Here is an 18,623-nt window from a genome sequence, read left to right on the forward strand (position 1 = left end):
ATACTAGACTCCTGTGTCTGCCAGCTGCAGGGGGCATATGCCATGCTCTCTAGACAGTACCGTCAAAATCCTTCTCATTTTGAGGTAAGATGCAGGCACCCCCATACTTCCTCCCTGAGTATGGGTAGGGGTGTGTGTGTAAGAGAGAAACCAGAGAACAACAGAAGCTCCCTCTCAAAACCCTGCCTCCATCTTCACTCTGGCAAGTCCAGCTGCTACCCGTTCATGCCCCTGACAAGCACAAGCTCTCCTTTTCAGTTCTGTACATGCTCAGCCTCCCTTTTGCCTATTCTTGCTTCAGGTGAAACTTCTAACCTTCTGGCACAAGTACATCAGCCACCAATGACACTAACTGAGGGATACACAGCCTTGGGTCAGAGGAAAAGTATAGGCGATCAAACAAAATTGACTTGTTAGCAAGAAACAGTAGATAAGGAAGAAACAGGAAGAGAGAAGAAGAGGGCAGCAACAAATAGAGAGCTTAAAGTAATGAGTTAGAACCCTTGGCCCCAAGCCCGGGGCTGGCTGCTCCCAGGCTCCCTCACTGAAGCAGCCCGGTTTGCCTGGTCAGACCTGGCCTGCCTGGCCTGTCTCCTGGTGCCTGTGGACGTGCGCCATCTAAAGGGCCTTGAAGGGAGATGTGGGGTCGTGATCCCTCAAATGCCATTATTCAGTAAGTGGATTAGAAAAATGTCAATAAGAATATCAATATTCATACATGTGGTTTCTGTCTCTGTGTAGGCTTAAAATGGTCCATGAGGCAAGTTGGATGCTACCACTTCCAAAATTTAGTAAGGAAAAAAGGAACTAATCTTACTATACTATTTGAGTTGGAAATAAGCTATTAATACTAGCACAAGGAATTCTAAAAATGTTAATATTTTAACCCCCATATCTGATAACGTCTACGTGCTTGCTTGGAATTACAATGATAACAATAAGAATATACACGCACATATACATATACATGTACTTTGTAAATAAATACACAAAGTGTGTGTGTATATATATATGGACACATATATACACTTTTTTGAGAGTGTATAGTATATAGAGTTATTACAAACTTGTTGAGTGCTTACCTGAAGATCCGGTGGTGTTTCTGGATTTTTAGTTAATTCTTTAAGATCATTAACTTTGGAATGAAGTTCTTCTAATCTTAATGCTCTCTTTTTAACTTCAGACTGCAAAATAAAAGCCAAAGGGGAAAAACATAACTAATCAAAACAATGACATGTTATACTTGGCATTCAATAATTTCAAGCATTAACTCTGTCAAAAAGCCCCAACTTTAACCCAGGGTAAAAAAAATGAAACAAAACAAAAAACTAAAACCAAAACTCTGCTTCATTTTCTGAGGACTCTCATTATTTGTGAACGTGGAAAAATGTCACCATTAACTTTCACTGGGAATGTGAGGAAGTATGCAGAACTTTCTTTCTTCCCACCCTCTTTTATTGGGAAAAAATGCTCCTGGAAAAAATTAAACATTAACCGAAAGTCTTGAGTCAGCGGGAATTTTCAACAGACTAACTGTCGTTTATCTATTAGCATTAATATCATTGGCTACTAAGGCAGCATTAAAGTCTTGAGAAAGCATTTCAAAACAAATACACAACAGGAGTGCCTCTTAATTACTGTAGACTATATGTAATATAGAAGAAATATTTCAAATAGAAATTTAAAGGGTGGTTAAATAGAAATCAGGTTAATTAGGAAATTGACATCTAACATTTTGACTTTTGTCTTCTTTTGTTGTCTGGTTTTTTTTTTTGGCACCAACACTAACACAAGAAGAAGAAAGAATAATCAAAGAATCATTATGGAACAAATTGGATGCTTGGAAACTTCATTAGTTATCTGGGCCCATGAAGGAACTTTTTTTTTTTTTACATCTTTATTGGAATACAATTGCTTTACAATGGTGTGTTAGTTGCTGCTGTATAACAAAGTGAATCTGCTACACATACCCCCATATCCCCTTCCTCTTGCGTCTCCCTCCCACCCTCCCTATCCCTCCCGTCTAGGTGGTTACAAAGCACTGAGCTGATCTCCCTGTGCCCTGTGGCTGCTCCAGGAAGGAACATTTTAATAAAGTTTCCCTCTCAACTTAAATGTGGTCTTTTGGTGCTTTGTAGACACTAACAAACCTCCTGATGCCTTCAATCTAGAAAGTGATTTACTTGCCCAGTAAGGATTAATGAATTGCCTGCCAGGCCCACTGGCCTTCCCCAGAAGCAGCCTGGGAAATTAAGGAATCACCCCTATGCACCTAAACTTCATTTCCCGCACTGCAGCAGCCACGACACTGTTGGGCACAAGGCTGAATCCAGCTCACTGATTTTACTAGCTGGTGCATCACAGAGCATAGCATAAAAAACCCATCTCTGTGAGTGACTGAACCTGGACATAATGAACGTGGCTGAGGCCCACTGGCTCCCTGGATCCCAGAGGTCAGTAGTAGGAGTATCCTCCAGGCTGGTTGAACAGCTGGCCCTGATCTGTATAGCATTTACCACCATTTTTTTTTTTTTTTTTTTTGCGGTTTGCGGGCCTCTCACTGTTGTGGCCTCTCCCGTTGCGGAGCACAGGCTCCGGACGCGCAGGCTCAGCGGCCATGGCTCACGGGCCCAGCCGCTCCGCGGCATGTGGGATCTTCCCAGACCGGGGCACGAGCCATGTCCCCTGCCTCGGCAGGCGGACTCTCAACCACTGCGCCACCAGGGAAGCCCCCATTTACCACCATTTTGAGCTACAGCTTGATGTCACAGAACATGGAGTTGGAAGCACCATACATGTGTACACGTTCTATAGTATTTCCATCATATGGATATAATAAGTGTCAATAACTCAAGAGCCAGATAACAGTAATGGTCAAATAATAATTAGGAAATGATAAGTTTGGGGAATTCATTACTTTCATTTTTAATACAACTTAATGGTACAGTTATTTACAATTTAATTTTTAATAATTTTTAATAATGGTTGTGTTTATCCCTGGCTCACAAAATTCCTGAAAACGTAGTGACTTTTGTGAGCTGGTGCAAGCTGTACTCCAGTACACACCACTGTTTGAGCTGTTATGTTAATTTAACATCAAAGGTAACAACTAAAGAGACTGTGGGATCCCTCTCTTGACTGTACTTTTGGTCTGGATAATTCCCTCTACTTAGGTTTGCTCTTAGAAATAGGAACAACCCATAGAATGTTCTTTGGGTAAATACAGCTGATAACTTAGGCAATGCAGATGATTCAACAACATTTTATTCAGACTGCAGTCATCTTTCATGTGTCTGTCACGTTCCATATGTGTGCCAGGCCCAGCACTGGGCCCTGGAGCACAGAATGTGAACAGTCTCTTCCCTCACCAAGGGCACAGTCAGTCCCCTGCTTTGTGAAACAGGTTACCTCTGGTCACTCTATTTCCCCTTACCCTACTTCATTTTTCATCATAGCCCAATTACCGCTTGACATTTTACATATGATATATATTGTAATGTAAATAATGTAAATACCGTAAGGGTAGTGACTTTGTCTGTTTCACTATTAAATTCTCAGTGCCCAAAACAGTGCCTGCCACATTTTAGGTGCTCATTGGGAATCTGATGAGCAGATGAATAAATGAATGCAAGAAATGGGAGTTTAAAAGAAGAATTTAAAATAAATTGGCCACTAGAACTTTAAAAGCCCACTTTCCATGGAAATCTGTGACCCTCCAATCTCCAGTTTTCTTCCACTTCTGCAAAGGCAGTGGAAGAATCCAGCACCTAACTTAAATGTTCAGGACCCGTGGTAAGTACTCAGCAAACATTTTGTTTGAATGGAGAAAAAACAGATACTAAATATCATTAGATTACAAACATTTTCGATTTGGTTTTCCGATAGGAAGGTGGCATAATCTCGAATGGAACAAATTGTAGATTTTATGAATCTTTACTTTTCTACTAATACTTTAAGAGCCCCAACTAAGAAATGATAAAAATGCAAAAAAGAAAACATCCCTCTTATCCATAGCTGAATCAACTTTCAAGTAAACAGCAAAAGACAGTAAAGAGTTTTATTACACTAATAATGTGTCTTGAAAGGAAGAATGAACTTTACTTTTTTTTTTCCAGTGGTTTGTTTTCCTTCTTTCTTTTTTTTAAATTGGAGTATAGTTGATTTACAACATTGTGTTAGTTTCAAGTGCACAGCAAAGTGATTCAGTTATACACAAATATCTATTTTTTCCAGATTCTTTTCCCTTATAGGTCATTACAAAATATTGAGTATAGTATGTGTCTTGAAAGGAAGAATGAGCTTTAAAAAAAAAAAGACACAATTTTTTATACGCTGGTCAATGATGTACCACAAGCTCACATATGAAGGTAAAGGCATTTTACCTCAAATTCTTTCAGGAATTCTTCTGCTTTGAGGCTGTTATTCAGGTTGCTGACGCTTTTGGTCAGCTGTGGGACAGAACTGTTTGTCCACCCGTCGATCTCATCTTTACTTGTAAGTACATCATCCCAAATGGACAGGCCTACTCTCAGCCTGTCCATGTTTTCCTCAATTTTCTCTGATATCTGGGATAGAAAAGAGAGGCCACATGATTAAATCTGAGGCTTTCAGATGCTCTTTGGCCACCGAAGTATTAAATATGTCAATGCTTCCTTCATATTCTGACTGGAAAACAAAGTTTTACAAAAATTATTATAATTGAATTAGCGCTCCTGGCTCAAGTAAATGCTAACCATTACATAAAGTATTTCTGTCATTAGGAGGGTTGATTGAATTTTGATTTTCATCTGTAAGTTGGAAAACAATAACAGGTCTGTTGCAGTCTGCTATAATATAACTCACTCTAAGGTTTAATTTTACGGGATAGGAGTCCAGCTAGGGCAGTACTGTATATATTTTTGAAAATGACACAATAAGCCCTTTTATTTGTAATGCTGAGATATAAAAATGTGCATAATTAGACTTGGACATATTTATAGAATAAGTAAATGCACAGGAGAACAAGCTACTCTGCATGTTTAAAGTATTATTAGTATTACTGTTTAACAATCTTCCCATAATAAGAATACCATTTTAAAAGTGGAGGCAGATAAGGTTCTCTGAAGTCCCCAAATTATTTGATTATAATATGCAACCATCAATATCTAACTTCAGTAATTTAGCTTAAGTAAGGGAATCCACTATAGGTTAAACTTCTGAACCTAAATATTGATAATAGGGGAGCGACAGAATCACAGGAATTATGAGCTGGAAAACAATGTAAAATATGTATGGATTGAGATGTACAGTTCCAGAGAGATCGAGTGACCTGTCGTATGGGCACATAGCTAGCAAATGACAGAGCAAGAACTAAAAGCCAAGGACGTAAACTACAAGTCCAGTGCTTTTCAATGCGCAATTACAGTCTTATTACTTTAAATTGTTATCCATTATTGTTTAACATTCTGGAAGATGTCTATAAATTATTCTTCTATTTTATCCATGATCCCAAGGTTTAGAAAAGAAAAACATTTAGAGTTATAAATATGTAAGGATTGAAGCTATCAAATGAAATTCTAGAAAATCTGCCAATTTACCAAAATAAAGCAAATAATTTTAAACTATTTCTAAATTGTATGTGAACACTATTTTTTTTAGAGTATCATTTTGAATTTAGCATTAAAAGTTAAAAAAGGAAGTCACATTCCTGAATAATTCTTGCCCAAAAATGTGACTGAGAAATGTGAATATATAAACTATTCATAGAATCCCAGGTGGTGAGCTTACATCCAGCCATTTGTCCACAGTGCTTTCCATGTCTGTTTTCACCAAGACGAAATCACCGCTGTGAATTTTTTTCAGCTCAGACGACAACTGTTTTCCTTTATTGGTAAAATCATCCAATTCCTTCTGTTTATGACACATTTCCTGCTGGGCAGTTGCATGCTATGGACATAAATGTTTCCTTAATTAATAGAACAACCAGAGATATGTCAAGAATTTATAACCCTTTGCCTCTAAGAAATTTAATTCATGGTTGACCTTATGCAGAAACCACTGGTAATAATGAGCTATACAGATATATAGATATATATAATTTTCTCGAATTGCTAGAATCCCAGAATATAAGTATTCCTAAAAAAAAAAGTTGAGCTTGTCAGCATGAATTACCTATATCTACATATACTGACAAGAGTTTTATAGGGAATGCATTATGCATAAAAACAAATCTACTAACAAAGTCTAATAAAATAAATACGTCTTCAATTATTACCTTTGCTAAAGCCCACTTAAGGTCCTCCTGATCTTTCACAGTAGTTCTGGTTACAATCACATTGCTGGCATTTTCTAGGACTTTGGTTACAGCTGACTTCAAATTCTGATACTCTCTCATTAAGTCAATAAGTCCACAGCATAGACCCTGGCTGTAATGATTAAGAAAATACATCATTTATTGCCACATATCAGGATAGGGAAGAGTTCCCCCACGATCGGACTTGATATATAACTACATAAGTGTACTCTGATAAATGCTGAAATCAAGGGAAAACCTATTTCCACCTATTGATGTCAAAAGCATTCTGGCCAATCTGACTTAATCCTAATGTCCAAAATGTTCTCCATGAATGAAGAATCCACCTAGTCATTAAAACAAAATCTGTTAAATTTTTAAAAAAATTATCTGTGATTTAATTACTTCATAGTATGTGAGTTGAGGGGAAGGAAACCCACTCCTCCCAAAAAAACCCAAAAACCAAAACAAACAAATACTACTGCTCAATAATTAAAGTACAGGGACTTCCCTGGTGGTGCAGTGGTTAAGAATCCGCCTACCAATGCAGGGGACATGGGTTCGAGCCCTGGTCCGGGAAGATCCCACATGCCACGGAATAACTAAGCCCGCAAGCCACAACTACTGAGCCCATGTGCCACGACTACTGAAGCCCACGTGCCTCAACTACTGAAGTCCATGCGCCTAGAGCCTGTGCTCTGCAACAGGAAAAGCCACTGCAATGAGAAGCCCGCGCACCACAGCGAAGAATAGCCCCTGCTCACCGCAACTAGAGAAAGCCCACGCACAGCAACAAAGACCCAAAGCAGCCAAAAATAAATAAATAAATAAATTTATTTTTTTAAAAAATTAAAGTACATATGAGATTTTCTTTTCCATTTTAAGAACACAAATTTTCATTAAATATGAATCCCCCAAGAATCGTCAAAATATAAGAGAGTTTTTGTTCATAAGAGTAAAATGCCTTTGAGCAAACAATTCTTCATCCAGGAATTTTTCAAAAGAAAGAGGTGTGCACTAAGATTTGGGTAAAATTATATCCTTCACACCATTATTTGTAATAGGAGAAAACTTAGAAATAACCCAAATGTTAAAAATAGGCCACTAAGTGAATAAATTGTGATACATTCTTATGATTGAATACTGTGCAACCTATAACAAATGACAATTTAGGAGAATATTTAATAACATGGAATGGAGTTTTTGCAATATGGTTACATTTTTAAAAGCCTATATTAATAGTCTACAGTATATAATATGTATATACAGTGTATATACATCGTATACATGTATACATAAAAAATTAAATATGCATGTTACAGATGCTCATGTATACATAAAATGCTTATGTTATAGGATGCTTATGTATACATAAAAATTAAATATGAATGTTACAGATGCTTTATTTGTAGTCGGCCAAACTGGAAAGATCTCAAATATCCATTAGTTGGTGAATGGATCAACTGTGGTACACCTAGTAAACGGAATGTCATTCAGCTATAAAACTAGATTGGACTCTGTGGATACACATCACAATGTGCATTGAGCTAAGTAAAAGAAGGTTTTTAACCAAGTGCAGTAAAAACTTACGTATACACCAAAAAATGAACATGAGTGTTTAGATATGCTTTATTTACAATTGTCCAGACCGAAAAGAATCCATTTATGTGTGATTCTGAAAAAGATGATACTACAGAGACAGAAAAATGATCAACGGATGCCAGGGATTGGGAGTGAGGGGAGGGATTGATGACAATGAGACATAAGGGAATTTTTTCAGGTGGTAGAACTGTTACTGTGAAATTTGATAGTTGTGATATTTACACAACTGCATGAGTTTCTTAAACTTCTACAGTTTAAGGGTATACACTTAAAAGGATGAATTTTACCATATGTAAAACACACCTCAATTACAAACAAATACAACAAAATGAAAAAGAAAATCAGGGGTTAAGACTCTCCTGGTGGCACTTTGTAACTGTTGACAACTCTGGATTTTAAGCATCAAATTTTGTATGTAATTGTTATCTCAAGACAACTTCCTCAACAAAGTTCTGTAGGACTAAATTTTTAATGTTACTAAACAGACACAGAATACCTAAGTTGGCAAAAGATATTAAACTCCTGATCACACCAACGCAAATCAACAGGCAATGGCCCAATGTCATAAATTAAGTAGAAAGTTAAAAACAAAAACTGAGAAGTTTTTTACTTACTTTTCATGAATTAGTTTTTTGGTGTCATCCCAGGTAACCTCTAAGCGGTTTATCTCCCTGTCGACTTCAGGTGCAAAGACTACATCTTTCTGAGCAATTTGCTTAGCTTTGTCTTTCAGCCAACATAGTTCATGCTCATGAGAATTCAATTCATCTTCTAACTGATTGAAAACTCTCAACCTGCAAATTAAAATGTTATTTTATCATTAATTTACTAAAGGTAGTGAACTAGTATTTCCTTTCCATAAAGCATGCATATTGGTAGCTAGAAAAGCTTTTAACAGAGCAATTCATGTATATCAATGGATAAAGATGTTTTTAAAGTTACCTTTGCATAATTCAGACTGTACCTTAAAAACATTTTAAGTCATTCTTACTATTCACCTTCAAACTGCTATTAAGTTTGTATTCTCTTTCTATTTTGCTTTGGTGGTATAAGAATTTTGACTAGGGCCAACATTGGAGGTAAAGTAGGTGAGTACTTATTGAAAGGTCATTGGTAAGAAATTCTTCTGGGGACTTCCCTGCTGGCGCAGTGGTTAAGAATCTGCCTGCCAATGCAGGGGACACGGGTTCAAGCCCTGGTCTGGGAAGATCCCACATGCCACAGAGCAACTAAGCCTGTGCACTACAACTACTGAGCCTGTGCTCTAGAGCCCGCGAACCACAACTACTGAGCCCGCGCGCCACAACTACTGAAGCCTGCGTGCCTAGAAGGCTCCGCAATGAGAAGCCACCGCAATGAGAAGCCCGTGCACCACCACGAAGAGGAGCCCCCGCTCCCCGAAACCAGAGGAAGCCCACGCACAGCAACGAAGACCCAACACAGCCAAAAATAAAAAGAAATAAAAAAGAAATAAAAAAAAAGAAATTCTTCTGTGCCATGAAGTTCGACTCATATTAATAGTAATATTTAAAAATAAAACTTTACCTACTTTTTGAAAAGATTACCACTAGAAAATGATCATGGGTTTTTTTGGTCCTTAATATATTAATATTTGAGTATTTGTAAAAAAAGTGGTCACAGAGAGGCAGCCACTGACTCTTGTAGTTCTTGCATTCTGGTATAGTGCTGACTATATGCATTATCCCATTTAATTCCCAAAGCAAAGCGGCTAGGAGCAGGCATGATCAAAATAGCTCCATTTTATAAGAAGAGAGGTGATTTGCTCAAGGTCACCCAGTAACACATGAGTATGGTATGACTGGGATTTAATGATCAATAGATTCCAAGCAACATTTTCCGTAGCCTCTGCGCAACCTTGGTGAGTTCAGTGTTGTGGGTACTGACGTGGCTCTCGAGCCCAACCCAGGCCTCCTCCAGCAATTTTAGGATCTCCTGGTCTGCTGGAACCGAGCCTGCGAGGAAGGGCCGTGCAGCACCAACCCTACCGCTCATTTCCTGGCTGAGCCATTTGCTCCTTTGCCACACTTCGCTCGTCCTTCTACCCTTACTCTGGAGGCCCTTTTTCCTTCCCAAATTTTATTCCCTTTTGTAAATTTATTGCTAAGCTAGTCAGATAGCTTATTGCCCATGAGGCAGATAACCTCAGGAGTCATTATCACCTAACCAAAGCCTTAGCTTGATGTTTGATTCTGGTTAAAAGGAAGCAAATGGCAATGACTGTGGCAGGGTCAATATAATCTTTATCAATTACGGGCACCTTAGCATGAATGCATTTCTGCTGTTTCTTTGCCCCCTGAAAAATGCAAGAGAAAGCAATGCTGAGAAGATGAGTGGGGAGAAGTTCTACTGAGAAGGAAAAAGAAGGTTGAAAAGACCGCTATAGTAAAAAATTACTTCTCAAATTTACTGCGGAAACATAACTTTGACCCCCTAGCTTCTCTGTTAATCTCACCTGACAAAACCCCGACTTTGCTTAAACCCACTTCTCTGCATGCTCCACACCTCTAAGCAAACAGGTAAAAGTAGTGGGGGAGAACCGCTTTGCCAGGCTGTTTGGTTCCCCTTCAAGTGAATGAATACAAATCTCAAATGGCAGCTTATCACTTACCAAGCACCAGAGGCTTCATCCCCATTTTTCCCTACGTTTTCTCCCCACAACTTCCTGTCACTCACTCTCAACTAAGGACCTCACTCCAGTCCTTTCTGAGAGGCTAGAAGCCACCGGGAAAAATTACCTCATATTTTACCACCAGAAATACAAATCCACTTCACTTTCTTTCTCCTCTGCCTTTCATTCTTGTTACAGAAGACGAGTCCCTTCTTCTATCAGTTAAAAACTGCTTAAAAATAGATGATATGATCAATATACTCTATGGTAAATAAGAGTGGCTTATATATACCTCTTAGGAAAGTCCTTAAGGAAAACAAGGAAATTTTAGTACTTCTTAAGTGCTAAAATAGTCACTAATTTTATCCTCAAAGTATTTTTTTTTTGGCCACGAGGCATGCGGGATCTCAGTTCCCCGACCAGGGATCGAACCCGTGCCCCTGCAGTGGAAGTACAGAGTCCTAATCGCTGGACCGCCAGGGAAGTCCCCTCAAAATATTTTTAAAATAAGTAGCTAAATCTGGTACTATTATAGTTTTGCACAAGAGTTCATTCCAGACCAAATAAAAAGTACACGAGACAACCAGCTTCCACGCAGTTTCCATTCACCTCTGTTGAAGCGCTTGGCGGGTTAGTTCTTTCAGCTGCTCTCTGTCAGTCCTTTCTTCGATGTCCTCAATGCTTTTCAGCAACTCCTCTTTCTGCTCTTGGAAGGCTTTCTTCAATACTGCCAGGGCGTCTGCCTCACTCTGCTTGGTTCCCAGAAGGTTCTGGATCCTCTCTAATTCAAAGCAGAGATGATCAGCTGTAGTTCTGCAGGAAGTCCTCTGCTCAGAACTTCCACTTTTGAGATGGTATTGGGCTTTGGTAAGAAGGCCATCAAGACTGATGGCAGTAGCTTCTAATGCTTTCACATCTCGGATAGCATCCTTGAGGTCCCTTTCTAATAAGTCAGACTGTTTCTTATTCATACTGTGGGTTGCTTCCACTGTTTGCCTCAGCCGGTGGAGAACCTCTGACAGAGAGGCATGGCCCTGCAGGAATTCTGCCAAGTGGGAGAGGGCAAGCTCCCGCCTCTCCACGACCTGGCTGGCCTCCTCAAACAGCTGGTAGCAGTCCTCCGCTTTCCCCTGGAGGAGGTGAAGGTCCTCAGCGCGGCCCAGAGCACCCAGCTTCGCTAGGTGACCCTGCAGACTCTGCAATTCTCCCTTTTTGCTCTCTACTTCTGCTGCATGGTCCTGGAAGAGGAGAGAGTTAGTTATTGACTCCCCAGATACACTGTTTTACCGACACAGATATCGTCAGGATTTGTGATGTCAAGATACATTTTAAATGCAATGGACGGCATAAAGGTCAACTATGGCAAACCCTGTAGAAACAGTTTTTAAATTTCTTTTGTTTTGCTTTATCTACATATTTCACGTAAAGCATAACTCTCATTTGGAACTAATTCATTCCATGGAAAATAATTTCTTTGTGGATAGAAATAGTTAAAAGAAATTATAGATATATATAATTATATACATATGTGTGTGTATACATACATTATACATATATGTATATATCTTTTAAAATCTTCCAAATATTTGATTTATTTTAACTATACATATGCCTACAATATAACTAAAATATATATAGAATTAGTTCTATTTTAGAATTAATTTTAATTTAGAATTATTAATATATGGAATTAGCTCTATTATATATAAGGCATGTTAAATATTTACATTGTAAATATTATAGTAATATATTTATATACAAATTATAGTAGTTATATATTAGAGCTAAGCTCTATTATATATAATACATACATTTAAATTTTACATATTATAATAATTTATTTATATACAAATTACAATATTTATGTATATATTAGAGCTAATTTTAACAGTTTGTAGGGAAGGAGTGTAAGCAACAGATGAACATTAACACCTGTTCAGAGGTAGTGAATAAGGCAGGTAGAAACCTGCACAAGTTTTAGCTGCCTTCTTTTTAAACAGATGTAGATTAACCAGGGTGAGCCTGTTGTATAGGAAATTCGGCTAGCTGTCAATAAATCTGGCTTAAAATCCAGCAGAGATTTGCCAACGATCTCAGCATGGTTCCCATTAAAGACAAATCATCATCTGTCTTGATCTTGACCACAGTGGCCTAAATCTTCTCCTCAGCTTGACTCCTAAACTTTTGAGGGCTTCTTTGAGCATTTACGTTAGAAAATTTACAAATCCACTGTCTGCCCCTTTGCGGTGTGAAGCTTTTTAAAACCTCTGTCCAGCTTTACAACTCAGAATATCTTTCTCAAGGACGGGGGAGCCATCCCTTTGAAATGTAAGTCATTAAGTAAGACAGCATCCCTGACTCCTAACAGGAATATATGAGGAAGTACTTTTCCTTTGGGTAAAACTAATTAGCAAACCCAGCGCAGAGTCAGCACTCAATAAATATTAAGTGTTTCATTAGTAAATATTGTTACAAGCTTACTACGTAGCTTATCTCCGACTATCCCAATGCTTGATGGTCAGTATCTGATTTTTTAAATGTTTTATTTTTTGATGCCTGGATAGATATTATGTATAAATTATAAATAAGGAAAATAAATCGTAAATTTTAAATAACTTTCAGGCTAAAGAGTAATTCAGAAAAACTCTACCATTAAAGCATTGGAATTCAGTAGGAGTTTTCAGCATTGGAACAAAGCAAACGAAGCTAAAAAAAGGAACGTTCTTATCACTTCACCCTACAAATCATTTGCTCCCCTTTGAAGGAACAGGGTCTTAAGGTGGTTGCCTGTTTTATCTGAAGTAGCTTTATCTGTTTGTCTGTATAACACATTGCCTGGACCCATATGCTCAATTATTTAAACATTTGCATATTAATAAGAAGTTAAATTGCTGTCAAGTGTTTTTTTTTAATGTCGCATCCCTTTATAATTCAAGAGCTCTCTCTTACAAATAAATTCTTCAGTCTTAAAAGAATGCACTTCACCTTGTGTCGGGTACGAGCCGCTTGATGGTCCATTATGCTTATCTCAGAAGTCATCTGTAATTCACTGAGGAACAGCTTAATCCAGACAGAAAAGGAAAGCAGCAGTTCATCAAATTGCTGGTGTTCAGCGACCACAGACTGAAGAAAGTTAATCCTATGTACAGAAAGGTGTTGAAGTTAAAATGCCCCACAGCTGGACAGAATGATGATACGTTTTTTGGAATAAGCTTAACCAAGGGCAAAAGCAGTGTTGTCATACACGGACAGACCAGAACTCTTGATGTTTTCTACTTCTCAAACCCCGTTTCTCTCACACTTTTCCTGTCTCAGTTAATGTGACCACCATCCACCCAGATGGTCCTACGCGTCACCCTTCGTCCCTCCATTTCTTTACCACCACATCTGCTCTGCGCTGATCCTGTGAGCACCCCCATCACGGTACGTTCTGTGCTCTTCTCTCCGCTTCTACATTCTGGTCTAACTCTCTTCATCTGTCGCCTTGCCTCCAACTGCTGCCACACTGGCCTCCTTCCTGCCACCGTGGCCTCCCTTCAATCCACGTTGTAGGTAAAAGCCAGCAATGACCTTAATGTAATCAGAACGTTCTCTGCCAAGCTTAGACATGGGGGCAATTTCCTGTTGCACATAGGAAGGCAAAACTCCAAAACTCCTACTGTGGCCTACGAAGGATCCCACGTAATCAACTCCTGCGCCCCCATCTGATACAGCGAGGCCTCACGCTGCCCCCATCTCTGTTTCCCCAATATCCCAGCTCACTACTGTCTTAGAGACTTTTGGCTCCCCCTGCCTGTATCCTTTGCCCCCAAAGTACCATGAATCTGCTTCCTACACAGCATCTGGATCTTAATAGATGTCACGTCCCCTGATATGTGGCTTGGCCACCCAATCTACGGTCCCTGACATATAACCCCATTTTGTTGTTTTCATATTACTGAACACCACCGGAAACAGTCTTGTTCATTCATTTGATTAATGATACATTTATCCTCTTCCTCACTGAATAAGAGATTGGACTTTACTTGCTTTGCTTACTGCTATATCCTTAGTACCAAGAAAGGTGCCTGGGATAGGGTCAGGGATCAATCACTGCTTGTGTAATAAATTAGATGGATAAACAATAGGTGATCTGAGGTCAGAGTCCAAAGCTGGCATTAAGAATAATACCTTAATCAAATATTAATATTTGTTACAATGGCTCATATCCAAAGTTCAACTTTTTAAATAGACTTTCATGTTTTAATCCTTACAAAACCTTCTACACATTATCTTTACAAGCATATACTATATTTTTAATGCTTTTATACATTTGTATCATTTTAAAACCCTTTACTTTCCCTCTGGGAGACAGGCAGAAGGCAGATCCTCCTCTATTTTACAAAAAATTACTCATCTTTCAAGAGTTTGGCACCAAAACCTTTTGTCAGCCTTTCATGAACCCATTCAAATGTCCTTTCTTTTTGTTCCCATAATATCCTGTGCTCACCTCTCATTGGATTTCTTGTTATGCCCATGCTGATCTCTAAAACAGTCGAGGTCAGGTTTTATTTATTTTTACGGTTTCAATTTCTGATATGGTGCCTTGTACTCAACAGGTACCCAATAAACATTTGCTAATTGAATGAATGAATGAATAGACAATGGAACAAATACAAGTTCCACGGAGGTGAAGAGCAGAACTCTGTTTACTGTTGCTATAACCCCAGCACTCAGAAGAGTGCAATACTCATTGTAAAAACTCAGTAAATATTTGCTGAATAAATAAATTAAAAATTGACTAGAAAGGTTAAATGCCTTATTCAAGATTACATGGGCAATCAATACCAATTTAAGTCAAAAATTTGTTTTCTGGCATCTTAGAAAGGAATAAATGTCAATTGTTAATCATCTAGTCAATTAACATTTAATCCATTTTTGTCTACTTTTAATATAATAATAATTTCCCTGCTCTCTACAAAGATCTGTATAGAAATGAAATGGAAAAAAAAAAACACATATCCTCTGTTGAGAAATAACATGTGAGGCAAAATTTTAATTACCTTTTTTCTCCTGTACATAAACAGCTTGGGCAATAATAATACAAACCCAAGTAATCCTCTGCTCTTCAATATTATGCAGCTAATTTGATCATCTGCCCGGATTGCAAGACTAAAATTTTGAATTGCGGTTCATTAGAAATACTAATTATGAAGCACTTTGATTTTTAAAATGACGAATAAAGTAGTTTTCTTCCCTTCTATAATTATGCCCTGAATAACTGGGTTAAATAAAGTAAACAAAGCTAGGCTTTCTTAATTTATATGCTCACCACTGAAAATAATGAACAATACTAGAAGCTTTTTTTTGAAACCAAACCTTTTGCTGATTATCTGAGGCAGGTCTCTCCATCTCTCATCCAGGTGCTCCAAATGTAGTTTCATCATTTTCACATCATCTTGGGAGGCCACTGAGAACAGGGATTCCTTTAGTTGCAATAGGTCGCTGTAGTTTGAGGCCTGGGATACAATTTCATTTTGCAGCCCCTGAGAAAAAACAGAATGGATTACAGATCTCATCCCAATGAGACTGACCAGGAAGGACCATGTGACACAGGTGGTTGCTATCCAAAGGCTTTGTGTTCTTGCAAAACGGAGGTCATTGGAACCAGGCTAAAAAGGGTTTTTATCCCTTGGTTTAGAAATGGATCCACTTAACCTCTAATGCAACATTAAAAATGCTGCTGAAACCTGAATTAGCTTCCCAGTGCCTGGGTTATATTAAGTTAGGCAAATTTAGGAGCTGTAGAATTTCTTTCAGAATAAAGAAACTGAGTAGGTGAAAAGAATCAAAGAAAAACTGTTGCTGAAGAAAAACAAAGCATATCTAACAATGACAGAGGTACAATGCTAGGTACTGGGAACACAGTGTGTCTCTCTGTTTAGAGACTACATTAGGCCAAACCAGGGAACTTAAAGGGTCTTCATTTTACTTTCGTGCAACAGAACTACTCATTTTTAAATCAGGCAATGACCCTCTTAGGTGATGTGAGTGGTGCATAAAAGCTGTGGTCCCTACCTAATAAGAGATAAAAGATAAGCACTATATAGACAGCTGTAGCCCGGCACATAGTTGATGCTTGTCAAAATGTTTTCTTTCCCCTCCCTAGTGAGGCCACATGTGTGATACAAGCAAAATCGCTACAGGTATCAGAGGGAGGAGTACACAGCCTATGGACAACAGGAAAGACCTCAAAGGAGAGCCAGGACTTACGCTGAGCTGGAGGAAGACACAGGCCAGGAGGTGGGAATGTACAAGGAACGTTCAGACCATGGGAGGGAGGCAGCTTGGCTGACACAGTGCCTGGATGGGGGCCAATCTTGGTCCTCTAATTTGTATAGCACTGTTTTCCACACAGAGACACGTAGGAATACAGTTGTATTTTGTTTATTTATTTATTTACTGATTTACTTATTTATTTATGGCTGCTTTGAGTCTTTGTTGCTGCGCGCGGGCTTTCTCTAGTTGCGGAGAGCGGGGGCTACCCTTCGTTGCAGTGCGCGGGCTTCTCATCGCCGTGGCTTCTCTTGTTGCAGAGCATGGGCTCTAGGTACGCGAGCTTCCACAGTTGTGGCTCACGGGCTCTAGAGCACAGGTTCAGTAGTTGTGGCACACGGGCTTAGTTGCTCCGCGGCATGTGGGATCTTCCTGGACCAGGGCTCGAACCCGTCTCCCCTGCATTGGCAGGCGGATTCTTAACCACTGCGCCACCAGGGAAGTCCAGGAATACAGTTTTATATGGGCAGATATCTTTGTATCATTTTTAAGAAAAGGAGCTATGACTTCCCTTCTTAGAACAGCCCACAATGCATTTATAAGAAGATAAACACTGGATTGTGGACTGAGGGTTGCCCTTTATCCTCAGGCAGGACAGTCACTGGAGGTTTCTGAGCAGGGACTTTTTGGGAGATTAATGCAGAACATTGGTGTTTGATAAACTAGAAAGGCAGGAGAACCAAGAGTGTGAGAAACCCTCAAAGTCAAGGTAGGAGAACATCTGAAGATGGGGGGATAGGATCAGATGCTACAGACATGCTCTGATGGAGTTTTTAGAGAAGCAATTATGAAAACTAAAAGAACTAGTTTCCTCTTAAACATTTTGTAAAAGGTAATGGGAGAAAGTTGGGGTGTAAATCTGTTACACGATAAATATCTTTTGTGAAGCAATATTGCCTGTTGAATTTTCTGGCACAGATAGCATCGCTTAAAGCAAGTCATTAATCTCCAGAAATCAGTAACATTGTCTGTAGTTTCAGTAATACTTAAAGATTATTTTAAGTATAAAATGTTGGCTTCTTCAAGAATGTAATAAGCTAGTATTCTTTGTCTTTCTATCTTCTGCATTTGTGCTTATTCATTTTATGGTGTCTTGTTTGAAAATAATCATTACTGTGACTTTTTTATTACCCCAAATTCATACAAATGCAAAAGTAGAAGGAATACAGCTATTACCCAACTTCAAAAATTATTCACTGATGGTCAACCTTGTTTCATCTATGTTTCTACCCATTTCTCCTTCAACTCCCCTGCCAATAATTTGCATTCAAGTGCCAGACATTATGTTACAGGATTTTCTAATACATCATGGAAACTTATCATCACAAAGTTCACCATGACTTTGTCTTTCAGGTCAGGGCTGCTCTTCTTTGCAGGACCATGAAACGAAAACAAGAAGTTAAGTTGCAGAAGGGATTTCGTACTTGATTTTGTTTTACAACGCAACCATAACAAAGAGCATTTCATTTTCCTCTCACTTCCTTGAACTTGCCTGTACTAATTGAAGTTCATTCTCCACCTTGACTCTGTCTGCAGAAATGTTGGCTTCTGGGGGACTGGCTATAGCTTCACATCGCTCTAACCAAGTCAAAAACGTAGACAGTTCTTTCTCTAGCCTACACAAAGCAGAGATAAGAAACAAATTCATGCAAAATTATCATACTTGAAAACTTTTCTGAAGTTGAGGGGTTCAACAGTAACCATTATAAATACCACAGTGTTTGTTGTCTTTTTCTAGACGTGAAGGTGGAAAAACCACTCCTTTCATGTTTGTGTATGAACTTGCACATGTGTTTAGATGTGTGT

At 38.7% G+C, this 18,623-nt stretch overlaps 1 protein-coding gene across 1 annotated transcript in view; it reads right to left on the reverse strand.

The window, feature by feature from the left end:
- The window catches only part of SYNE1 (spectrin repeat containing nuclear envelope protein 1), a 457,027-nt gene that overhangs the window by 258,800 nt on the left and 179,604 nt on the right, over positions 1-18,623 (reverse strand). The window contains exons 35-43 of the mRNA XM_073789748.1: positions 18,310-18,433; positions 15,861-16,027; positions 13,488-13,641; positions 11,112-11,740; positions 8,488-8,667; positions 6,254-6,404; positions 5,767-5,925; positions 4,383-4,565; positions 1,083-1,184 (exon numbers count right to left, since the gene is read on the reverse strand). Of these exons, the coding sequence (XP_073645849.1) occupies positions 1,083-1,184; positions 4,383-4,565; positions 5,767-5,925; positions 6,254-6,404; positions 8,488-8,667; positions 11,112-11,740; positions 13,488-13,641; positions 15,861-16,027; positions 18,310-18,433 (1,849 nt within the window). The remainder of the gene's footprint in view (positions 1-1,082; positions 1,185-4,382; positions 4,566-5,766; positions 5,926-6,253; positions 6,405-8,487; positions 8,668-11,111; positions 11,741-13,487; positions 13,642-15,860; positions 16,028-18,309; positions 18,434-18,623) is intronic.

Source organism: Tursiops truncatus, chromosome 12, assembly GCF_011762595.2.
Source record: "Tursiops truncatus isolate mTurTru1 chromosome 12, mTurTru1.mat.Y, whole genome shotgun sequence".
In the NCBI taxonomy this organism is placed as follows: domain Eukaryota; kingdom Metazoa; phylum Chordata; class Mammalia; order Artiodactyla; family Delphinidae; genus Tursiops; species Tursiops truncatus.